Here is a 27,424-nt window from a genome sequence, read left to right as displayed (position 1 = left end):
TATGAAATCTATATGAAATGAGTGCATACTCTTAAAGAAGCTCCGTCTACCAACAGAAACATTTTCTTCAAATTTGGATCCCAAATCCTTATGTCAGAGGAATCTGGTACAACCCAAAAACTTATTTGGATGGGTCTATAAATCAAATTTTTAATTTCTGATTTTAAATTGTTAAAAAATTTCACCTATTGATGATAATAAACACTGTAACAACTATACAGTGTTTCAACATTATTTCTCGCCATGTTTCTGCAATGTAACATTCCCATGCATGCCACAGATACTGCATTAAAAGCATTCATCACAAGACCAATAAATGATGTAAAACATCTATAATACCGTTACACAATTCTATTTAAAAAGAATTTCCCAAGGGAGATAATTTTACCATTTCTCATCTGTCAGAAAAAACTTAAATAGCTCAGTATCAATAATGAGACAAAGGAAAACAATGTGCTTCCAAGGAATGAGTACCAACTTCTCAAAATTTTTCTGAAGCACAGCTTATCAAGCATTTGCACCACTTCTTCTGTATTCACAATACAATCATCTAAACTCTGATCCATAATAAAATAATCATCAATGTATAAACTATAGCATGTATATACTTCAAGTGACATTATTTCATAAATACATAGACACTAGACAGGTTTTAAAACCTTAGTAAAAACTCTTGATGCAGAAGCCAATCCAAAACAAAAAAACATAAATATCATATCAATGTCTTTTCCACATAAATCAGGAAATTGTGATATAAACATAAATGATACTTAAATATGCATCTGTGAGATCTATAGATGTTAGCTCTATCTATATATATATATAGATAATTATTCTAAAGAATTACATCTAAACAAAAGATAAATGGTCCTGCTCCAAATGCTGATAAGCCACAAACTTAGTTTGCTTTAATTTTTCAAATAGATACAGGCCTTGAAGACCAATCTTTCTTAGGAACCAAGAAAATATAGGAAATAAACTGATTTTCCATTGATCGATCAACCTTTTAAATAGCTCTCTTAGCTATCAATTTTTGGACTTCTGAAATTAATTCATCCTTATGAAAGGTGAAATGTATTTAATTCAAAAAGGATAAACCTTGTGGTACATCATTAAAAATAATTTTATAACCATTTCTTAATAAATCTAATATCAATAGATCATTAGTAACATTTTCCAAATCATAATATTTAAGTTATCTACTGTATATATAGCAACTGGTTGAGAAATGTGACCTCTTTGAGATTCTCTGTTCCCTTTTTGGAAACGTCTCCCTCTCAATGAAGGGAATTGCCTACTACATGTAGTATAGTCGCCCTGTTGACCAACAGAGCCTCTGCAGTTAAAAAACTGATATTGCCTTTCCCATAACAGCTGGTAGTAAATTAATTGCTAGACCTGGAACCTCTTCCAAGGAATCTATAATTTGCTAAGAATCTTTGTATAAACACTAAGTTTGCTTTTTGCAATCATAACTAGAAATGTGATAAAGCAACTATCACAACAGAATTACAAATAAGTTTTATCATCTAAATATTTCTGAGCATCTCCTATGGGTTTAACCAGAAAACCATGGTAAAACAAACAAATATAATTTTACAATAAAATCCTTGTATTATCAAGATCCAATGGCTCATTCCTACAACAAGAAATAGCAAACTCAACAATAGGGGTGATGATCAACCCCTTAATAAAGTATCTCTGGGTTTCCTGCATCTTTGAAACCACAGAGTGGGCCTGTCTAGGCATTGCCATTTCGATTTTTTAATTATCCTAGACACACTAGGATTGTCACAGTTCTCAGTGTGATAGTATTTCCTCTATGAACTTTATATATTCTTGATTTTATCAAAATCATGATTAAACTGTTCAACAAACAGGATGAGATAATGCACCATTAATCTCACTAAAAGAAGCCTTAAAGGCTTCTGAAAACCTTAATGCAGGATCAAAAGACCTTAATGCAGGATCAAAAGACGTATCAAATTCAACTCCGGCTGGACTATCATCAGCCATGGCACATACTCCAAAAGGAGGTACATACACCGTATCAATTCAGTAGATAAGATCAAAATTTAGAACTAAATCTTCATTAAAGTAAGCCTCTAATGGCAAAAATTCAAATATAGCAGCAGGTTTCTCTACAAACTCTGCTAGAGTTGAAGGCAGTGAAACTGTCTCAAACCTCATGATTCATACAGGTTCTTTAATACATTAATAATAAATAGTAAATGTATCAATATACATGCCTATCTAAATCTCAACAGCACTTTCGTTAGAAACAATCACAAATCAAGTAGATTTTGAAGTTATACAAGTAACACTAGATTTTAAAACTTACTTTTTACAGGTTCTGTTGCTTTGTCAATTATTTCCAATTGCCATGCCATTATGATCTATTATAAAACTACTAGGTTTTATAACTGTTTAAGAAGAGGATTTATTCAAAATACCTCTTGTATTCCTATTAAATTTATCATCTTTAATTTCTAAAACATTCCAGAGGTGATGAAAATCATAACCATCACCCTTGTAAGTGTAAACATCATTCTAAACATCTTGCAAAAACAATACATTTGCATAAACAAATTCAGCCATTGTAATACAAAAATGTGTACCTGTGCAGGTAAAACACGTGTAAATTGTGAAAAGTACTCACGACCTTCAGATGAATAGAAATACTTTTAAATATCTACCTGTTTAACAAACAGGAGTATGAATTAAGTAACAAATGTGCTATTAGGCAAAAACTTAATGAATATATAAAATTGTCATACATCGTAGACAATAAAATATTTAATTAATTTCCATGAACACTTGTCATACATCGTAGACAAGAAATTTTTAAATTCATTTCCATCAACAATTGTCATACATCGTAGACAATTGAGGAATTATTATTTGTAAATAACAAAATAACATTAGAACTTGTCGTACATCGTAGACAAGTTAATGTAACTTTAATAACTTTCTGCCAAATTTAAGATAAAAATAAAATAACTAAAAAGAACTTATGTGAAGTGTTCACTTCAACCCTCTAGAAAAATAATGACAAGTTATTATGGAACAGGTGCTTATATACTAGGGTCAAGGTCACTGGCCAGCTATAGGTGGTTATATAGTTTGTTTCTTTAAACAGAGATATTATATGTAAGCTTCACCCCTCATAGAGAAGTAAAGCTAATTCATTACTTGAGACCGAAGGCGAAATATGAATAAGAATTCTAGAGTTTAGCCTTAATAGACAGGTCAGAATTGGGGGATGCTATTTTTGTTTTGTTTATTATTCAGCATACACTCCCAGAGATGAGAATAACCGTGTTTACATCATGCACCCATTGTGCTGTTAATTTAAAAGAATTTCTGCCCTCTTCTTGTGAAAAAAGATCCACTCATTACAGTAAAAATGAAAACATGCCTTCTGGAATACTTGAGACCTTCTTTTTAATAGATTTACAATGTTTATACAAAGACTAAAAAAGAATGAAAATAAATTTACATTTTATGCACATTATGTAAGGAAGAATTGAAACACCTCAAATTGAATGCAAATTACATGGTAGATTTTAAAGTATTTCAGTTTTTCATACCCAATAGACAAATTTCTCTTTTCAACTTCATATCTTTTGATATATGATTTAGATATTGCCTTTGTATGAATTTTGTCAAGTGATAAGATTAATCATGTTCATTTAAATTGTGGAATATTATTTGATTTTATCTATTAAAATACTTTCACATTAAGACACGTATGGAGCTGTTTACTTCATATAGACTTTTCTATTTGTTTGCTTTTCATTTGTTTTATTTGCTGAACAATTGATTTTATTTTAAAAGTTAGAATAACACCTTATATATTATACTTATTGAACAAGGGGAATGTCAGTGCACTTGTATTAATTATATTAGTTCTTGAGAATACAATCGAATGACTAAAAGCATAGTATGCCACAACAGAGGATGATTCAATTAATTCTATGTCTGTAAATATAGTCAGATTGGCAAGTTTGTGTCTGCAAATAATTTGTTAAAAGGTTGATTGGCGATCAAAAGATTTAAGTAATCAGATGTCTAGAAGAAGTTCCTTAGTCTAATAATAATTGGTCGGTGCTCAAGAACTGAACTTACTTTGAAATGAACACTAGAAAATTATTTTTTTTTAAAATGAGGGTCATGCTTAATTTGTTTGAAATTTTCACTTGCCTTTTAACAAGGGCACTGTATTAATTATATTAGTTCTTGAGAATACAATCGAATGACTAAAAGCATAGTATGCCACAACAGAGGATGATTCAATTAATTCTATGTCTGTAAATATAGTCAGATTGGCAAGTTTGTGTCTGCAAATAATTTGTTAAAAGGTTGATTGGCGATCAAAAGATTTAAGTAATCAGATGTCTAGAAGAAGTTCCTTAGTCTAATAATAATTGGTCGGTGCTCAAGAACTGAACTTACTTTGAAATGAACACTAGAAAATTATTTTTTTTTTAAATGAGGGTCATGCTTAATTTGTTTGAAATTTTCACTTGCCTTTTAACAAGGGCACTGTTTTCTGTAAGGAAAACTAAGAGAATTTTAGAAAAATCTGTGTTGACAAACTTAAGCTTGATATTATGATGGCAATTTTAACTCATGCATAGTTTGAATTCAAAGAATGAGAAAAAGGTCTAGAGAACTTTTCGGCTTAAATACTTAGGTCTCAAATACTGGTATTGATTCACTAATAACTTGATGAGAAAATGTTTTCAGTCATGGGCAAACAATTTTCAGAAATGTTATCCTGGTTTGTTTATTTTCAAGAATATGCACTAAATCACTTTTTTGAGAAAAATTAGAATCTACAAAATACAACTTTTTTTCACAGCATCTTAAAGTGGGTAAAACAATTCCTTAAATATATGCCAAACAACAGTTAAATCTTTAGGAAGATAAAATCCTAACAGTGGACACCTCAGGTTAAAGGGTTGTTTTGATAAAAAAAAAAAATGTGAAAGCAGTCATAAAAACTGCATTTTAAGGATTGCTGCAGTAATTTATTGAGATCTACATGTTTTTGTGCCTTTTTATGTATTTTTAAATTTTTAAATTAACAGGTGATAGAGTAATATTTGCTGAAAGTCCATCAGCTCCAGGAATACCTGTAGTTTATAGAACACCTGAAGAAAGATCTTCAAATCCAGACAGACTTAATCTAGACAGGTATTTTATTTAAATGGTGAATTATGAACTTTTACATTACATAATATAAGGAAACAGGAGTAAACTTAATTATTAAGTGCTTAGGTAAAGAATAAAGCACAATATGCATTAAATAATGAAGCTTTCGTACACCTTCTTAAATTTTTAGAGTGCAGTCCTAGAGGGAAATCATGGTCTAAATATATCTGTAGTTTTACCAGTATAAATAATGAACTCTGTGTCATTGAATTCTTACACTGATTTACTTATCACATCTATTCACTTCAAGACAATATGCCTCTCCTTAGGCTTAAATGATCAAATTTTACAAATGATGACTTGGATGGAGAGTTGTCTCATTGGCACTCATACCACCTCTACCCCTAGCCAATGTAGAAAAAACAAACACACATCAATATGCATAGTAAAACTCAGTTCCAAAGAAGTCAGAGTCTGATGTCAGAATAGGTAACAAAAGAAACTAAACAAGAATGACAATGATACATGAAATAACTTTCTCCCTGCATTCAAGACCAATTGGTGGCCTTCGGCTGTTGTCTGTTTGGTCGGGTTGTTGTCTCTTCGACACGTTCCCCATTTCCATTCTCAATTTTATTAAATTTATTCCTTTCGTTTTAAAATTTTTGAATTTAAATCCTTGAAAAAGCCACAGGGCACAGCTTTTCATTGTTTTTAATAGTTATATATTTTGAAAAACCAAGGTGTTATATCTGTATATCTTTGTTATCTAATTACTATAATCTTTGCGCATGCACATGTGCATGTAGTACATGACAATTCCTCACAATTTGGGTCACCATTACTTATATTTTTTGCTAGAGTTACTATTGTTCTGTTTCACATTAAAGACTTATTGACATTTGGTATGATATTTTGAGGAATTTTAGAAATTGTCAGTCTTTTATTCTTTTGTATTATAAAAACATGAGAATTAATACAGCATGATAATTACTTTAATATTTACTACTCTGTTTAGAAAGTCTATGTTACTTATACTATTTGTTTATATTATTGATTAATTAAATAATGAATTATTAATGTAAACTTTGCCTGCAAAATATTAACATTATCTAATATTTTCAGACGGAAACTAACAGTATGTCCAATTTTGGAGGGAGAAGAACAGCTGCGTCTGCTCAATTATCAACACAATATGATCTGCAAAATCCAGCATCTGAGTTCATTAAAACGTTTAATATTCTTAGATTTGTATGACAATCAAATAGAAGAAATAGCGGGATTGAATGCACTGAAATCATTACGGGTTCTTATGTTAGGTAAAAACAGGTTAGTATACTAGGAGAGTTGGACCTAATCTGAATTTTTATGGCGGTTTACCCTTGTCTGTCTGTATGTACATCCCACAGTTGGTTTCCGTTCTCTAACTTTAGTTTGCCTCAACTAAATGTTAAGAAACTTATACACAATGATTATTACCACAAAGCACAGATCATGTATGAATTTTGATTGCCTCACTTTAACCGTTTCAGAGTTATGCCCCTATACAAATGAAAAATTGCTGATTTTTTTAGTTTTCATTCTCTAACTTTAGTTTGCCTCAATTAAATGTTATGAAACTAATATACAATGCTTATTACCACAAATCACAGATCAAGATTGAATTTTGGTGTGCGTCACTTTTACTGTTTTAGAGTTATGCCCCTTAATAAATGAAAAATTGCTGATTTGTTTTGTTCCCGTTCTTTAAGTAAGCCGATCGCCCCAATATAGCCTTTTTGTGCTAATGCGGCGTAAAACAACCAACAATCAATCAATTTAAGTATGCCGCAACCAAATGTTATGAAACTTGTGCATCTGCTATTAACACTTCACACATTTTGAGGTACAGTCAAACCTGAGTAAACCGGACCCTGAATAAACGGGATTCCTGTCTATTTCGGCCAAAAATTAAAGTCCCATTTTTTTCCCTTCAAAGTCTTTGTTAAAATACCCTTTGTAAACCGGACCCTGTGTATTCCGAATTCCGGTCTTATGATGCAGTCCCAATACTCTTAATTAAATCAATTATTACCTGTCAAAAGCGGTTTGTCTAATTAATTTCAAATGATCGATATGCAATCAAAACATGTTTATTTATACAATATGCCATTTCAAGGTAATCAATTAGGTGTTAATCTGTGAACTTAAATTACAATCGTACAGTAGTGAACTGTATTATTTATTAAAACATTATAAAGGTGTCAATTAAACGAAAAGACACGCCCAATATATCTCGAATTGAACTGAAATTAATTGTAACTTGCATATAAAAAATAAAATCTTGGAGTAAGATATTTACATCGTGTTTTCGAAATTCTGGGTTCCCTGTTGTGAACCCCTTAACCAATGACCCTGATAATGTAGAACACCCAGATGACAACAAACAATATGTATTGAACACTGTACGACAATGTTTTGACAGTGATGAAATTTTGTTTGAAAATATTCTGGCTTTTTAATCGGCCATATCAACGTTTCGAATTAACGATCATGGAAGTAAATCAAAACTCTCGTCTCACAATCCAAACAACTCAAATATTATCATGCAAATGAAAACAATGAAAAACGAAGTGAAAGTGAAATTGTCAAGTTGGAGACTGATGCTACCGAGGTATATTTGATATAAGAGGACATACGAGGATATGTAAAACGCGGTGATTTTTTTTTTTAATTCGAGGAACAACCAGTATAGCCAATGAATATGAAGATTCAAAACAACGAGTATACGTAATTTCGTTGTTGCATTCTGTATTTTAATTTATCAGTTAATAATTTACAATCAAACAGAACTTTTACATACAATATATTGGATGTCACAAGTCATTTACTTCTGGTCAAAACAGAAACCTGAATAAACCGGCTCACTGTCCAAACTGGCTCTTTTTCATAGTCCCGTAGCCGGCCGGTTTATACAGGTTTTACTGTATATATATCTTCTTTATTCTAGTTAAATGTTTGGGTTTTTTTTTTAGGATAAGGAGGATAGAAAACTTAGATACTTTGTTCAAGTTAGATGTTTTAGATTTACATGGAAATCAGGTAAGTACAATGAAATATGTCTGATAGGTCACCCTGTTCACCACTAAATATGTCTACCAGACAGGTGGATTTATTAAGAATTGGGACAGAAAACAGTCATTCTAAAGAGGATAGTCACACAAGAAATCTTCTTTATTTATAAATAATAGTTGATGACTATATACTGCAAAATAACTGTTTTTCAAATATTGTTTAACACAAAATACTATCTTGCTTACCACAACCTACTCATTTGATTTTTTAAATGATTGATTGATTTCAATTTTAAGATTAAATACGGTCTGAACCAAAAAAACACAATAACCTGAAACACATGGGGAAAAAAATAATAGTTGTTAAAGCAGCACTGAAAAGTTATTTTTTCTAAATAGATCTCTATTAATTGCATAAAGATCTTTAGCCTGCCTGGTATGAAATGCAAATTAAATATTTACTTGATTAAAAGACTAACAGAAATCTAAACAGACTTAATATTTAGATATTCTACAAAACAATGTAAAGAATAAAGGGCTTTAAAAATATTAATCAATAGTTAGATTTAAAACCAAACGTTTTCATTAATAATTGGTCAGTTTCTAACATCCCTTTATAATTAGCAATCAAGTGCAATTCTTGAGTGCTTCAACAAACAATTCATAATTTAACATTAATCTTTAAGTAATTGGTGTTAAGCAACAAGAACCAATTATGATATAAATGAGAGGCTCTTGGCTTTTCAGAAATTACTCTGATTTTAGAGTATGATCATTTAAATATGTAAATCCTTTCTGTTTTAAGATTTCTGTTTGAATAACATTTACCCTATTTATTGTATAAAGGAATTTATCTATATAAGAAATCCCAAAATGTTTTTTTTATATTATTTCAGATTTCCAATATAGAAAATTTAAATCATCTGACAGAGTTACGAGTGCTTAATTTAGCAGGAAATCACATTGTACATGTAGATAACTTATCGGGTATGGATTCCTTAGCTGAGCTAAACCTTCGACGGAACAAAATCAAAACTGTGGTATGTATAATGTTAAAATGTAATGTAGGATCGTAAATTTTAACAATAATAATTCAAATTATTTAGATATTTAAAATCTTCTGATCTTCAAGGGAAGGGAATTTACAATGTATCTCTATTTAATTTAATTTTGTTTATTTACGATAAAAAGTGTTGCTTTTAACTTAAAAAAAATAACCAAAAGCATTTTGTTAATGACAAATCCTATTGCAAGTTGAAATTATGCATTGTTTATTTTAATGGCCTTTTATGGAAATCAGACAACTACAGTTGTTTTCTTCAGATTTTTAGAAGTTATGCAAAAACAGTAAATACACTATTTTTTGGACTTAATACATTTTATATGGTGTTTCACGTTATCACCATTATGTTCTATTTACTTGCAAGACTTTACAACATTCTTATATTCCACTCTACATCATGAAAAGTTTATCTCTGGGTCAAGTGGAAGTAATTTACTGTCATTATGTGATCTGTTGTATATTTGAACTATCTGCTTCAGTTTAAAATTAAAAATCATTAATGGAATTACAATTAAAATTCTTTAAAATCACATTTGAATGAAATGTGTCAACTCATAAACTAAAACTTTCTATTCATGAAAATTGAACATGAACAAAAAAATCCTTTTAACTTGGGCAGATAGACATACCATTAATTTATTCACCTTTTGAAAAATTGTACTGTTTTTCTTCTTTAATAAATTTTTTGGATGTTCCCTTGGTGGGCTGTCCTGACTTTTGTCTCTGATAATTTCTCCTAGATATAAATCTAGAAATGTGTAAAGAATGCATCAAACTGGGTTCAATTACTTCAACTTGACCATAGGCTATTAGAGGGTAACACTTATATACAATAATTTAGTTGATTCATAAATGACTTTTTCAACAGAGTAGAAAGGTAAATATTATTGAACTAAAACTCTATATAGTGCATTAATTGTTGTGTCTGCTAAAAATCTGTCTGCTCTCTTAGTCCAGTTATTTCAGCTTTTATGGAATTTTAAGAACTATTAATCAGCAGGAGTTATCTTTCTTTGAATGGATACTGTCTTATGGAAATCAATTTTTTGATGTACAAAATGTTATTTGGAGTTTGAGTGAAAAAAATGTTTAGGTATGTAGGTAAAGATAATATCATCAATTGCTTGTTAGCTAAATTGTGAAATCATTATAAGGTTAGGTATACTTGCAGAGTACCTTCAGAGTAGTCTACACACAGATAGGTTGATTATCTGTCAGACTAGTCTTCTCTTAAAGGAGGGGAGTATACCTAACCTAATAATGACTTTACAGTTCAAGTAGCAAGAAAGCTTACCAAAGATATTACCGCTACCTACACACTCAAGTCATTTGGCTGTAACAAATGAAAATTATTAAAATACAGTTGTTTATATCCTAAGGGGTTGTTGAGTAATCTAAATGTATATTATATCAGTCTATCCATATAGTATATGAAATGTTGTGTAGTTTTATTAGATAAACAGTTAATACATATTACGAATAAAGCGATTTAATTGTACACGGAACAGCATTATCTGTCTACCTCTCAGTCAGAAATTACATTGACCAAAAATTTTAAAAACGTGGTCTGTTGGTTAATTTTTGACAATTTTCATTTTTTTGTAACCCAGAGTTATAGGACTGTAAAGCGTGAAAAATACCGGGTAAGCAATTTTTCACACGAAGCACTCTAACTCAAGTTTGCCACAAGTGGTTTACTTAAAACATCATCAAATTATTTTTTAAAGTCTGTAGACTTTTAAACAATATTCACTCTAGTCTTTTCAGTTTTTAGAGTAATGGGAATTTGAATATAAAAAGAAGCAATATCTAACGTACCACACTCTTATCCAAGTATGCCTTGAGGGATTTTATTCCAAAATTTGACAAATTATAAAGAGTGGTGGTTTGAGGATCAAGGCACTTTTTGACAATTTTCACTTTGTCTTTCTACAGTTAAGGGAGTTTAATCTTCAAAGTAGTAAGGAATTCAAAATTAAATCAGTTAAATAAACATGTTTAGTCATTGGAAAGAAGCATAGGACTTTGTAAAATAAAGTCGAAACTTTTTTTAAGAATTGTTGGGGAATGGAGTGTTTATGGTGCAGCAGTTTATTAATATATATTTAGTTAATTCTTGGTCTGAGAAAAAAGGGAAAAAAATTCAGAAAAAAGAAATTGTTCATTTTTTTTTACGCGTATCATTTTGAGTGTGTACATATATTTATAAGGTTTAAGTTTTCTTGTTTGCTAGTCATTCAATGTTTCATTTAAATTTGAAAATATGTCAAAGAGAAAATAACCCCACCAAAGAGCAGACCACAGCCAGTTTGCTACATTTTGAAAGAGTATAAATTATTAATGTACCCTTATCAAATAATGGAGCATGTAACAAAAGTATGGGCGATAAACCTATTTGACCATTTTGTTTCTATAGAGAATAGAGTGAGTGGTGTTTCTATACTTGATGAATATCTGGTTCACTTAGCAACCAAGCAAACTTTGAACTAAGTACACACTTAAATGATGTACCTGTAATTACCAATTTTTTTTTTATCATTAAATTAAAATCATGAACAATGTCACAAAAATTACACAAACATTGAGTTATTATTGCAGCAACAATTGTTAACAAAATGTCAGAATTTTAAAATGTAGTGGAGAATGGTATAATGTGAAACAGATTTATGATAGATTGCTCAGTTTTGGAAACAGAATAGATTTTATATGCTTTATTATATGTAATAGCAGACACTTAGGAATTAAACCAAGGTTAGGTCACTTCATATGGAAAACTTGTTCTTTGGGCGAAAAGCTAAATTTGTATTTTTTGGGGGGTTACTTTTCTAAATTGAATATTTAAGCAAGCGTTACTTGAAGTAAGAGGAACGGTAGTTCAAATTTCAATTTGTAAAAATTTTGTCTTCAGAAGCAGGAAATAATTGCACACTCCAAACAACTATAATTTGCTGTGAATTGAGGAACAAGCAATGACATTTTAAAAAGACTTGGTTAATTTAATTTAAAAAGAGAGATAATTCATGTTGTGTACAGAGAATGTCTGTATATTTTTTTTTAGGTTTCTAAAATATTGAAACAAGTAAATCTGAAGAACTATGAATCAATGTGGAATGGCCTTTACTGGGAAATGCAGAATTTCCAAAATTTCCAAAATTTAGAAAAAGAGGGTAGATGAAGAAAATAAATAATATTATGAAATGTTTTTAATGTCAAATTAGTGTACCTGTTATAGGAAACAAGGAATTGATAAGTTATTTAACCTGTTAGTATGTTTCAGTATATGTGTAGTAAGTATCAGGTCATTTTTGTCATGTGTATGCCTCAATCAAATGTCTTTATACTATGGATTAATACATAGCTCAAGTCCAAGAGGGTATTATCAGATCAGTAGTAAGTTCATCAGTAATGACATTTATTTATCACATAAATACCTTTCTAAATAATTCATAACAAATCAAATTGCAAAATCAAAAAGCTCAAACACATCAAACAAATGGATAACAACGGTCATATTTAATCTATGTCCTGTGGTCGTATACCTTAAGTTTAAAAAAATATATAAATTGACCACATTTACATCAACTCTCATTTAACTTTGTACCAATCTGTTGAGATAAGCTGTTTCCATCTGATTTTTATAAAATTTGATTTTGATACTTTCCTGTACTACCACTCTTCCTGATAAGGGAAAGGGTTGAGTGCTCAAATACATATTTTAACCTTGAAACTTTCTGTATTTTAGTTCCCAGTCAGGAGCCTGTTCTTCAATGGTTCAATGGTTGTCATTGATTGCTGTCTCTCATATATTGTGTTTGTTAATCAGTTTTGTCATAAATCTGGTCGTTTGATTTCTTGTTTAAAATATGTTGCATTTTGTCACGTCTGGGTATTTTCTTTTTTTAGCTTTGAAATATTTAATGGGTTTCACTTGACATGCTTGATACATGTCAAACAGAAACAATGAATATTCTTGAACAATTTTATCTTTTTTAACCTGTGTAATCCAAACAAAATACCTATAAGAGGTCAGTTAAGACAGGTTTTATTATATATGAGAGAGTCATACTATTTTTACTCATTGATTTATATATTCAAATTTGTTGGAATATTGGATGGTGTGAAATAAGCAACAGCCTTACATAAACTAATAGTGATTTGAGTAGATTATACTATAGTCATGTATTGTTTTGTTAACCTTCAAACTAAAAGTATACTGTAAATAAAATCTATTGCATATAAACCAAGTTTCATTTAAACCTTTTTTTTAAACATTGGCTTTAAACGTTTTTTTTTTTTTTTTTTCTTTTCTTTTCAATTTATGCTATTTCTATGTTTTCATACTTTCACATGTAAATTTATTTTCATTTAATTTTTGACAATATAAACTACATTTCATAATAACTATCTTCACATTCTGTTAATTGAGCAAAAATGATCTCAATCATCTAATTTATTTACAATTGATTCATTTCCTTTTATCCTATTTAGTATTGAATGATAGATGTGAAATAGGCTTTCTTTATTTAGTTGTCTTTCCATGTTTTTTTACCTTTTGATAGTACATATGCACATTTCAAACCCGTTTCCAAATCTAGGATGCATTCGTATATCAATTTGTGTTGTTTATTTTCAATAGTGTGGATTCTGTTATTTTTTGTTGGTATCAATTTCACGTTTCTGGAAGAAATTGCTACTCTGAAAGATTCAAATTTGATTGCATCATAAACTATATACTCCAGTCAAAGTATCTAAGACTTTGTATTTTGTCCAGTTTTCAATTTTTTCAATGTTTTATTTTCCTCTATCCTCAAATTTCATGGAAGATGATATTCCATGAATCTCAGTATCCTGAACATTTTTTGTCAAAAAGTCATGATAGAGTTGTCTTTCTTTGTTCTATAATTGAATGTTTAATCAAATAGATGATTTTTCAGGTTGATGTGGACAATTTACCAAGCTTACAGAGGCTGTTTCTGAGTTTTAATGAAATTTCGAGGTAAGTTATACAGAGTATGTATAATAAAAGGGTATTCGTTGATTTAATGGCATGTGGTGATGTATTGAATGTATAATTCTCAAAGCTTGATACATTTTTGAGAAAGTTTCTCTTGATTCACAGAGTTTCACATTGGTGACAATGTTGCTGAAAAAACCATTATGATAGATATAAAAAAAGAAGATGTGGTATGATTGCCAATGAGACACTATCCACAAGAGACCAAAATGACACATACATTAACAACTATAGGTCACCGTATGGCCTTCAACAATGAGCAAAGCCCATACCGCTAGGTTACATTTCATTGCTGCAGTCATCTTACATAGTTAAGCAGCATAGTGACTGACACAAAAGAAGAATTTATATCAAAATTATATGTATACAGTTTCTGTTTTACTTTTATTTATTTTTATGAAGGTGTTCTTCATATGCTGACTCAGAATAAATTTGGAGTAAAACCGTATTCTTCTTAGATTTGTCCTTTATTCAATAGTCCAATTCTTACTGTGACACCTTGTTTGCAATTGTAACTTGTCATTATTGAATCTGAATTGAAGTGCATATCAACTTTAATGCTAGTTTATGGTGGATCACTTGTGGTAAGTCAAAGATATTTGGTATGAAGTTGTATAAGCATTGGCATATCTCATTTCCATGGAGGTTATTTGGCCCTGCCCCCTCAGTCATGGTCTTTTGACTTTGAAACTTTTGCTTAGTTTTCATGTATTAGTTTGTGATTAGGTCGGTTTATGGGGAACCACTAGGGGTAGGTCAATGATATTTGGTATGTAGTTGTATTAGCATTAGCACATCTCATTACCATGGAAATTATTTGACCCTGTCCCCTCAGTCATGGTTTATTGACTTTGAAATTTTGCTTAGTTTACATGTACTAGTTTGTATTTAGGTTTGATTAAAGGGAACTATGTATGATAAGTTAATGGTATTTGGTATGCAGTTGTATCAGCATTGGCACATCTCATTTCCATGGAGATTGTTTAGACATGGTTCATTGACTTTGAATATTTGCAAACTTACATGTTCTTAGTGTTGCTATTTTAATATTTTGCATTATTGAAATTATAAAAAAGCAAGACATATCTCTGTGATAACAGTTTATTAATATTAGTTTTTATGCCCCATTTATAGGCATTATGTTTTCTGGTCTGTGCGTCTGTTCGTTCGTTCATCCGTCCATCTGTTCGTTCATCCCTCTGTCCCGCTTCAGGTTAAAGTATTTGGTCGAGGTTGTTTTTGATGAAGTTGAAGTCCAATCAACTTGAAACTTAGTACACATGTTCTTTATGATATGATCTTTCTAATTTTAATGCCAAATTAGAGATTTTACCCCATTTTCACGGTCAACTGAACATAGAAAATGATAGTGCGGATGGGGCATCCGTGTACTGGGGACACATTCTTGTTTAAAGTATTTTTACAGTTTCATAACAATGTTAATCATTACAAAATATCAGAAGAGACATTAAAATAATGTAAAGAGGGTGAAGTATCTACAAATAGGGATCAGATTTAAAATGAAAACCAACAAGCACTTTGAAGTTAAATTTTCATAGAACATCTTATAGAATTAGGATGTTATGAAAAAAGTGGATTGAAGTATTCTTTGAGATGTTCTGTTTTAAAATTTAATGTAAGGCGGTTGATATAAATAGAAGATTTCTGCCCCATTGCTTCTAATATATTGTATCATGATGACTACACATTAAAGGAAATGGCATATAAAATAACCTGTTTATTTAAATGCATCAGTTGAAATTTCTGATCAGTTGAATATGTGTAATCATGCGATATATTAATTTTATTAAACAGGTTCTAATAAAAAAAAATCAGATATCAAGTTACTTTTAATGATTTGTATGTGTTATTTATAACAGAAATAAGTTTAGAAATTAAATTTATAGAGAGTACTAGTTCATTACCATGTATAGGAAAGTTGTAATGAATACCTCGGTTTATAAAAAGCGAGTCGTCTTGTTGACAATTACAGAAGTTTTTTAATTAACTCATTCATCTCTATACAAAGATTTTCAATCTTTTGCTTTCTTCAATCTTTTTGTGTGTCCCACTTTTAACAAAGAAAATCAGAAAGTTAAATTGAAAAAATGAATAGTTTTTTAACTTGTAAATGCATTTAGAGTGAGAATTTTAAAAATTTGTTTTGTTTACTTGCGTGTGTGTGTTACAAGGCAATATTGATCAGAAACACCAGTTTGGTAATTTGGTTTATTTGAATGTGTCTTTATTCTGCCAAATATGATTTATATGGTTTCAGTATGATATTTGACATGTTTGACTAAGATATATTATAGCTATGTGAAGTGGTATTATAGTTTGTTCTCTTTTGAAAGTATAATGAGCTATTTGATATACTGTATCAATTTAAAATGGTCAAAATTTGTTGAAAAAAAGTTGATAAATTGTGGTATAGATGTGCATTTCCCTGTTGGATACAATTTTACACAGAATTTGCAGTAAATGCACTAGCATGTGATCTGATTCACTGCAACTATTACGTAACATTTACCGTTTTATACTGAGTTAGCATGGATTTCAAGAAATAAAAGAATAGCTTAGAAGTAGAATGAATTCTTGACTGGATTTCAAATCTTCATATTTTTAAAAGTTAAATATAATGAGCAAAAACAAAGGTCTTAAAAGTTTGTTGACTTTGACTCGAATGGACAGTAAATAACTTATTGAGGGATTAAAGTTTTGGAGTGGACCATTAATAATGTCTCGTAGAGAGATGATGGATTTTGAGAGATTTAAACAGCAGTTACTTCACTGTCTGTGTGAAAGACATAGGAAAATGGACAAGTTAGGTGTTAAGGGAATTTCATTTTCAATCAAAAATGCCAAAAAGGTAGACAATCAATCTCTGGAGCAGGATGTGACTCCACGGCTTACTTGGAGGAGAAATAGGTAAATGTTTTCTTTATAGATTAAGAAAGTACTTTTTTTTTCATAGGATTTATGGATTTTGATTTGGGCAATTTAGGGGCCAGCTGAAGGACGCCTCTTGGTGCGGGAATTTCTCGCTGCATTGAAGATCTATTGGTGACCTTCTGCTGTTGTCTGATCTATGGTCGGGTTGTTGTCTCTTTGACACATTCCTAATCTCCATTCTCAATTTTATAATTATTTTGTTTTTTCAAATCTAGTTGATCATGATTTTTGTTTGTCATCTGTATTATACCTCCTTGTTCTTCTGTAAGTTACTCCAACAAATATTTCCGTCACATTTTTATCAGAAATTACTACTACTATGGGGTGTTTAACGACCTTGACTACCTATAAGGGTCTTGCAAGGTGAAAATCAGAAACTATTTTAAAACAGAACTTTATATATGGTCAGCAGCTTGGCAGTGAAGAATTGTAACACTCATAGTCAACAGCAGTAGTACATCTACAGTTATAGTAAAATTGTGTGATATAAATCGTATCTTTTCCAATCTTTCCTTGATAATACAAATGGGGGGAAAAGAACCCTTTTAAATTTTGGTCAAAGGTTAAAGTTAAAGCATCACTTAAAACACTGAGATGTGGGCAATTTTTTTTTAATTTCCACATTTGACATAAATTGTCAACATACTGTAAGGTCTTCTGTGTACTTGACGCAAACATTTATTTGTTTCTTTTTGCTACAGATCCATAAAGATATCAACTCTGCTTTTGCATCAATGATCCTTTTATAATTTTCTTTTGAAAAACAGGATTAAAAAATCTGGCATTCGTAATTTGTTTGGACAGGGTGTCAAGTTTTAGAAATGATATCTGATATCATATGTATGACCAACCACAATAGCCAATATTGCTAATATATTTAATAGAAAATAAGGATAGAACTTCAATGAGTTTGCACACTTCAGTTTCGGAATTTACTATTAATACAAGAGGTTAGAATAATTTTGTTCCACTTGCACTGGATATGAACAGGAACATAAATCTTTGAATTCTCTTTTTTTCTGAGAATTGATATCAAGGATATCAAAATGTTTTAAATTGAGCTGCAGTTCCAATATCTGAGCAATGAAAATCTATTCAATAAGGTTTGAACATTTTTCACCTCCATCACATATGCTAAGATTAGTTTGCTCATGGAGCACACTGTATTTATATGTTAATGTTTTGAATATATACATAGATCTTTCCCAGTTATTGAAGACTATGTATGATGACTTGTTGATGTACCATACTTTCTTGCTGTTGATGTACCATGCTTTCTTGCTGTTGATGTACCATATTTTCTTGCTTTGCTCTATGATGTAAAGTGATCTTTTTGTTATCAAACCGCTTTTTCTTATACAAAAACAAAACTTTATACAAAACAAATCAGTTATGGAGTTAATGACATTTTTATAGGTGTTCAACAAATTAAATTCCTTTATATCAGAACAGAAATTATGGTGCCATTTAAGAAATTTCGCTGAAATTAAAATGTAAATTGTTGTTTCAACGAAAGAAACATTTTCAGTATTCAAACAAAACTAATTATCTTTGTTATAAACTATTTAATCAGACAAGAGAGTAAATTTGTTGAAAGAGACAAGGATATTTTAGTTAAACATGAAACACACTAAAAGGAATCAATACTAGAACAGGTTTAAATCGATATTAGAGCTGTCCTACCTACCCATTAAAAGCTGTCTTTTATATATACTGTAAATATTATGCATGCAACCTTCAAACGATACCTCTTTTTATACTTTCAATAAGAATTGACCTATTGTTGATGTTTGTATATCTAAAATATAATGTGTAGTTTAACCCATTCAGTTGCAGTTTAATAAACTTGTCATGTGGTTATTTAAAAAATAAGTCTTTTGGATAATATACATCATGTACATGCTGGAATTCGTTTTTTTACTAATTGACAGTTTGTCTTTTTAAGAAGATTTGAAAGTAATCTTTGAGATTAGATTCAGTATTATCAGTGAAACAGACATTTGTTTATTTCACCCAAATTATTAAATCTTTATATGGAAGGAGTTTATTTACATTTGTTTTTCACAGTTTTCTTGTTTTGGTTTATGAAATTCATGTACCAGTAATATCATAAAAAGATCTTAGTGATAAAAATGTACGAGTAAAGAACAATGGAAATTGGGATAATTTATTTTAATTTTGCAACTTTATTGGAATTCTTGATATGTGATTTCAATTTAGATTTGTATTTAATGGAAATGTACAACTGAGATTTCTTATTAATTTGGTAAATTTGAAGGAAACTGAAATAATTTGAGATTGGAAATTTGATAAGCAACAAGTATACATGGATATATATTGAGCAAATAGTTGCATTTGAAATGGAATTATATATACGTTGTCCTTATAATGTAAAGACAGTTTAATGCATCAAGGACTGAGAGGAAAAACAATTTTATCATGTGGCATTACAGAAATTATCGAGAAAAAGTGAAGAATTGTCGTAATGGCAGAAAGTAAGTGTTTTCTATTGTGGAAAAGAAATTGGTATTTTTTTTTATTTTCTGGTGTTTTTTTTTTGTAAAAATGAAAGTATTATAATCCATAATTGATCATTTTTTTATCATTTGTAAGCACAAGTTGAAATATAGGTTTTTTTCTTTGCAATAATTTCCTTTTCTTAAATGCATCTTATGAATAGTAATGTCATATAGATAGTAAGAACTTCAAATCAGAGAAATATTGCACATGCTAGTTTAATAGAATATTGATGAGGTTTTCTTTGTTCAAATACATGTACGAAAAATGTAAAAAGGACCATATGAGTTAAAAAGGTGGAAAAAGAATGAAGTATAATGCTGTATTCATTGTATTATTAATGATTTTAAACAGTTTTTTTACTTTTTTAATTGGATTTTTTTTTACAATTTTTACATATTTGTACAGGAATCTGATGTTCACTATTTGTCTTTGTGTTTATTTATGGTAAATTAGTGTTTCTCATTTCTTGTTTTTTATATAGATTAGACAGTTGGTTTTCCTGTTTGAATGGTTTTACATTAGTCATTTTTGGGGCCCTTTATAGCTTGCTGTTTGGTGTGAGCCAAGGCTCCATGTTTAAGACCGTACTTTGACTCATAATTGTTTGCTTTTGTGGATTGTGGATGGAGAGTTGTCTCGTTTGAACTCATACCACATGTTTTTATATCTATTGAAACCTAATCATCAGTTTGAAAATACCAGAAAGTGTAAATGTATAGACAACTCTATACTCTATATTGTATGGAACCTACCATCGTAATGTTGTCTGTCCACTTGACTTTAAACTTGAAGCAAACAAGAATCAATATTATGACTATACCTTGTGTCTCTTAATTTTTTAAACCTACAATATACATAATCTCTAACTCTTACTGAACTTTGTACAAAACGAATACCTTAAATTGAGTTTTCACCATGTTAGCTCCTAATTCAAAATTTTACAAGGAAAACATGTCTCTCTACTTCAACACATTATTCAGAACATTCTTGTTAAGGAAGCTACAAATACCAATTTTCAAGTTTCTTGGTTAACCCAGCATGGGATTTTTAATAGATGCACATATTTCTAGAATGGAATTCATATTGTTTACATTTGATTAGATCTATAGTATACACCCTAAAAGATTTAGAAGGCCAAATTTCCATAAATAATTGCAAATATACAAACCAGACAATTCTAAAGAGATTTGCAGAGGCCAACTACCCAAATTATATAAACATCAACTATGTAAAAAGTATGAAAATGGTTAGGAATAGGTTGATAACCTATCATATTCAATATAGAAATAAATTAAGTGTATATCAGAAGAAGTCAAGTAACAGTTTAAAATTGGTGCTTCAGATCCATATCAGTTATAAAGTCATTTAAAACGTTTTGAAATAAATTTAAACGTGATACACCTTATTGAGTAAGATTTGAATATGATATAAAGTCGGGAAAAAGTATGGTTTTCAAAGTTTTAAACAGTCATCATATTTTAGTTGTCAAAATCTCAAGTTTCTGTTGATTATTCTCTATTGATTCTGTCAGAGATTTTAGAGACAGTTAAAGACGGCCAAAAGGAATATGAACCTTAAACGTCTCCATTTATGTTGTTATTCATGTGACAAATGTAATCTTGCTTTGCATGTTAAGATTCCTTTTGTGGTTACATTTCATAAGTTTTTCAGAGGATGATTGCTAGGAACAGATTTTGAGAATAAGATACAATAAAGATATTTTAGAAGAATGACAGTAGTTTCATAGCATTTGACATCCATCATGTCCATCTTTACTGGTGCCATGTGTTATCAGTGATAGTCTATAAATCTAAAACTAAGCTCAATACATAACAATAGAGATATTTTTTCTTTGGTAAATAATTACATTGGCGCCAAAATGACAGACAGAAGATTTCAGCAGTATCTGTATTTCAAAAGTCTCAAAAATTAAGAAAATACATAATTACTTGTATGAATTTATATGAAATGAAATACAGGTTTGGCTCTTTTGTTTACCTGAGTAATGGCCCTTGACTAACAAAAGAACATGTAATATAGAATTGAGAATGGAAATGGGGAATGTGTCAAAGAGACAACAACCCGACCATAGAAGAACAGACAGCAGCAGAATATACTTGTTTCTGAATGAAAGAGATCATAATAATGCTTCAATCATATGATTTGATATGGACAACCAATATGTATTGGGTTTGATTTTTGTCAGTTCCACTATTAGTTTTACTTTGAATTCCCTTGATTCAAAAACAAAACACAGTGTATTGTTTTCTGGATAATAAAACCTATTTTAATGAAGCCACAACTACATGTTTGGTGACTGCAAATATAGTAAAGAAGAATGTTGAAATATAGGTGTATACCATTTAGATGGAATGATTAGTTTTATGCTAAGCAAGTTGAAAAACTAACAGCTTTTCGATTTAATTTTTTTGAAAATTAAACTCAAAATATTTATAATATTTTCAAAGATCATCTTTCTTTATTTCAGTTTTGAAGACATTGCTTGCCTTGGAGAATCTACTAGTCTGTCAGAAATCTCTCTCGATGGAAACCCTATCGCTCAGGAACAGTACTATAAACAGATTGTACTCAGACATATGCAACAGCTTAAACAGTTGGACATGAAAAGAGTTACGGTGAGTAAGCAGTAAATATATTTATACCCCCGCTTTAAAAAAGGGGGGGTATACTGTTTTACCTCTGTCTGTCCGTCCCATGAATATTTTTCGTCGCATTTTTCCCAGGAACTACAATACAAGGATTTCTGAAATTTGGTTTCAGGGTTTATCTAAGTCAGCTATACCGTGTGATGCGTTTTCAGATTGATCACTTGACAACTTCCTGTTTACCGAACACTTGTATGATTTTACACATGATAGCCAAGTTGAAAATTTTCGTCACATTTTTCTCAGGAACTACAATACAAGGATTTCTGAAATTTGGTTTCAGGATTTATATAAGTCAGCTATACCTTGTGATGCGTTTTCAGATTCATCACTCGACAACTTCCTGTTTACCGAACACTTGCATATTTTTACACTATTAATATTATCCACTTGCGGCAGGGGTATCATCAGTGAGCAGTAGCTCGCAGTTTCACTTGTTAAGATTTATGATCAATATAGTTCCATATTTTGAACAGAGAAAGTGAGGTATAGGGGTATAAATTATAATTTTATGGGTCAATATTTGTGTATATAAAGTCAACTGACTGGAAATTAGTGAGTTTGAGTATTTGGATATGATCGATCAATTAGTTCAAATGGTTATAATTGTATGATATGTTCTTGAAAATAAAAAAATGTTTGTATAAAAATATGAACTATACTTCCTGCAGAATGTTTATAAAAGTAATTGTGCAATTTCCCCATTGCATTGCATTAAATGCAATGTGAAAACAGATACGTTAAACATTGAGTTCTTGTCATTTAAAAAAAAATTTTGTCTTGTTATATATGTGGACACAAATTTATATGTTTTATTCAGGTTGGTACGAGTACAATAAAACCATATCACATGTTTTGTCCTTGCACTTCAGAAAATATCGACATGTTTAAACCTGGCACTTTTATTTAGAAAATATTAGCATGTTTATACCTTGCACTTTTAGTTAGAAAATATTGACATGTTTATGCCTTGCACTTTTATTTAGAAAATATTGGCATGTTTTTTCCTTGCACTTTTATTTAGAACATATTGGCATGTTTTGTCTGTAGGATTCTGGTACCTCTGTTTCTAGTCGTAGGCCTGGACTATACAATCCACTATACCATTTAATGTCATTGCCTGGATTCAAATCAAATTTGGCTAGTTCTGGTTCAGTCATTCCTGCTGAGAACATCTTAGATGGTTCAAGTACTGATAACAAGAATATAACTGGTAATTTGATAACACAAAAATCTTCCAGCAGCCATTTCACTCCAGCTTTTCAAAGAACACATGTAACGTCTTCAGCAGGTGATATGAGTAAAATTGGTTTAGTTGATGACAGTGACAACAAAGGAAGAAATTCTCTTGGAAAACCAAGATTTATGACAGTGAAGGCAACAAATTGGGCGGTCAACACCACTGTGTCATCTAAAGCTAGTTCTGTATCTAATACAGTGGTCCACACCACACCACAGAGACAGAATTTCTTACCAAATAAAACTGGCATGGCTACTAAACCTCAAACACCTTACACACTATACAGGTCTTATACTTCAGTGGAGCAGTTAAATGATAAAAGCCCTAAACCATCCATGAAGAGACATACTTTGAGCTTAATGGACCCCTTGAGTACCTCACCAATGTTTACTCTGTCTCCAGTAGAGAGTAATGATGACAGAGTTTGGAAATTTGGATCTGAACCCTCTGTTCATCAAACTTCTGTCAGTGCAGATAGACCTTTTTTGGAAAAGAACTTTAGAAATGGATCTGAAACTTCAGTTGATCAAAAATCTGTAAATAGTTCTATAGATAGTATTCAAAATGTTGAAAAAATGCCAAGAAAAGCATCAAGACCTTACTCAGAATATTCTGAATGTTCTGAATCTACTCAAAGCACTAAAACTTTGACCGAAACAGATTTTATAAATAATGGGTCAAGACCTATCTCTGAATATTCTGTAAAAAGTGATAAAACTTTACAACCAAAAGATGAAGATATTTCAGAGGCCACAGGTACTCTTTCCAGACCACTCTCAGAATATTCTGAAAATAGTGAGAAACAATTGTCTGAGAATGTTCTTCAAGGCAAAAATGTTTTCAAATTTTATTCTGATTCTGATTTGTCAAGGACAACTGAATCTAAGACAGCACAAGAACAAAATATTAGTTCTCTGATAAGCGATTCGAAAAATATTCTTGAAAAAACTTACGATAGAGAAAAACAAGAAAAATTTATGCCATTTTGGAAAGTAATTGATAATAAAATTGTTAGAGTTACTTGTAATGAAGAAGAATTTGAAAAAATGAAATTAGACAGGTCAATTGCAAGGAACAAGGAAGTAAAAAGGTCAACTGTGAAACCAGAGTTTAACTTTAATGGGACAAATGGAGATACCAAATTAGAAAACATTCTCAAAACGTCCTTAGATGCGAAAATAGAAGTTTCCAATGAAATGGCCAATCTTTTGAATGATGGTGGGCCGAAATCTTTAGATAAGGAAGTACAGTTAAACCAAAAAGTTGAAAAATCTGAAAAAGACATTGTCCTTGAGAAAGAAACAACTTCTCTGTCTACAGACAAATATGACATTTCTATAACAAGAAATTTCTATCAGAAAAGTTATGGAATTGACCAGGTTACCATGATCATCCCAAAATCAGCCGAAGCAGTTGAAAATCCTAAATCCAATGACACTGTTAAAATCCCCAAGTCTGCAGCTGAAGAAACAAAGAAAAGTAAAGAGTTTGAAAACATGCATCAGTCCTTAGGCACTCAGAAAAATAAAGGTCAGAGAATTGACACTAATCAGGAAGAAAATGTAGCTAGTGGTGAACTACATTCTGTCAAAATAAATAATTTACAGAGCTCAGCAGACAGCAGGCAGTCTCAAAAGGCACCACCATTGAAGCCTTTAAAGACTTCAGAATCATTTCCAAATTTAAGGACAGCAGATTTAGGTTCATCAGGAAATATGAATGAAAAAACCTTGCCTGAACACAGTACAAAATCTGTAAGAAAATTGAAGGAGGACCAAAGCAAACATTTATTAGTTAAGGAACCACTAATTGCAGAGAGCCTGGCAAAAAAGCCAGACAAACTGACTATCTTTAAAGAACCACCATTACAAATCCAGAGTAAAACAACCATGGCTACTATACATGAAACTGAGAATGCAACCTCCAAAACAATGTCTGTACAAGGCGTTCAGCAAAAAACTGGATTGTCGAAATCAGTTTCTGCACCGTCTCTATCTGCTGTAGCTTTGTCCGATAATACAGCTGAAAGCACCAGTACTTCTTCAACATCTTTAGACTTAAGTTTAGGTATGTCTTCATTGGGATCACCAATAACACTCGGGAGTACAGAATCTATTCCCTCAACACCTTCACAACCAACTCGTAAAAATTCTGGTACAACTATGGGCCTATCAGTAGTGAAACAGTCTTTTAAGGCTACACCATTAATGTTGACATGTTCGGCTGTGTTTCCAGTAGTTGTATCTCCTGTGAGGGTAATATATATGCATGCGTGTGCTGCATGGACAAATTGAAACTAACAATAAAATTACAAGTTTCCAATTCTTTTAATTTGATAGTTTAAAAAGAACTTGTTTACAAACAAATAAATGTCTAAAATTCTTAATGCATGTAGTTAGAAAAAAAAAAGAAAAAAATATTTTAAAAGTTTGTGGTTTTTGTAAATGTCTTATTTTTAGTGGCTTTAGCAATGGTCCAAAAGACAGTACCCTCTAAAAACTAAAAAATTGTAATATAATACTTCATGTATAACCTTGAATATTTGTTCTCACAAAGCTTTTTAATTAGACATCAAAATTGAATACCAGGAAAATAAAAGTTTGATTAAGTCCTGTTTTTCTCATCAGCTGATTTGTCAAAGTGATGTTCAGTTTTAAAGATAATTTCTTAAATAATCAGATATTTTAATATTGGTTTGGACCCTTAGATAAATATAATGTTATAGTAGGTAACAGCACTAGAAACAGGGAAGTTATGCAACTAATATTTAAGAATATATTCATATTCTGTAGCCTTCAATGGATCTGAAACTTTGCACTGACTCTAAGCCTAATAAACCGATTTGGAATTATAAAATATACTTAATTAATAAAAGGCTTGACATATGATGATTTGATTAATGTGTAAAAAGCTTATTGATTATCTGTAGTTAACATGCATGCATGTATATCATCCTTACATTTATGACACCATGCTTCATTGGCTTTATAATGAAATATTCATCAGTGTTATTTGATGGGCACTGAAAGCATTTCTAACTCTATTAGATATTTGTTGCATTTTTCATGTATTTCTTTGCATGGGTAATGTTATTAAAATTGGACCTCAGACACAAGAGACTGTTTTCAAGGGAGATAAGCTGTTTGAATGTTTAATTCCCTTTTGTCAAGTTTCAGATATATGGTCCTTCGAAAACACATTTATAAACTGTTTGTTGTCTCCCTATAAAGATTTTAGGACAAAGTACATATTTTGAAGGATTTTTTTCAAAAGGGTAATTGTGTCATTTACTTTGATATGTCATTATGTGTCACATATATTGATTGATTGTTGTGTTTATTTAACATACAGTGTCAAATATTTCATGCTTGTTCAGGACAAATGTTTTGCCTAGAAACTGTGGAGGTTATTGGTATGAACCTTATAAGAGGTTAGCTTTGTTTATATCAGTTTTTAGTGGGGTTTGTGTTGCTCAGCCTTTAGTTTTCTATGTTGTGTTTGTAAACTGTTTGTCTTATATGATTGTTTATCGTTTATCGCCATATCTTAATCCTCCATATAAGTAAAAGATCTTTGACTCTCTGAAACCTATGTACAACTTATTTCAATTAATGGAGGATCTGTTGTTGTCTAAATGAAATTACATCCCATTTCTTCTTTTTATCATAGGAAATTCTGTTGTAAAACAAATCCTAGTAGTTATTACATCTTCATAGTATTTCTTCCTTAATCAGAGATTAGAAGATGTGGTATGAGACA

The 27,424-nt window shown here is 30.6% G+C and overlaps 1 protein-coding gene across 31 annotated transcripts in view; it reads left to right on the top strand.

Moving 5' to 3' along the window:
• LOC139519999 (leucine-rich repeat-containing protein 49-like) overlaps positions 1–27,424 on the top strand; it is an 85,013-nt gene that overhangs the window by 21,625 nt on the left and 35,964 nt on the right. For all 31 annotated transcript variants that reach the window (XM_071312351.1, XM_071312361.1, XM_071312363.1 and 28 more), the window contains 6 exons: positions 5,094–5,199; positions 6,283–6,486; positions 8,172–8,238; positions 9,107–9,250; positions 14,208–14,269; positions 22,248–22,395. In XM_071312351.1, coding sequence (XP_071168452.1) covers positions 5,094–5,199; positions 6,283–6,486; positions 8,172–8,238; positions 9,107–9,250; positions 14,208–14,269; positions 22,248–22,395 — 731 coding nt within the window. The remainder of the gene's footprint in view (positions 1–5,093; positions 5,200–6,282; positions 6,487–8,171; positions 8,239–9,106; positions 9,251–14,207; positions 14,270–22,247; positions 22,396–27,424) is intronic.

This window comes from Mytilus edulis, chromosome 4 (assembly GCF_963676685.1).
Source record: "Mytilus edulis chromosome 4, xbMytEdul2.2, whole genome shotgun sequence".
NCBI classification, from domain to species: Eukaryota; Metazoa; Mollusca; class Bivalvia; order Mytilida; family Mytilidae; genus Mytilus; species Mytilus edulis.
Note: the sequence above shows the minus strand (reverse complement) of the source record. Positions and strands in the feature narration are given on the sequence as shown.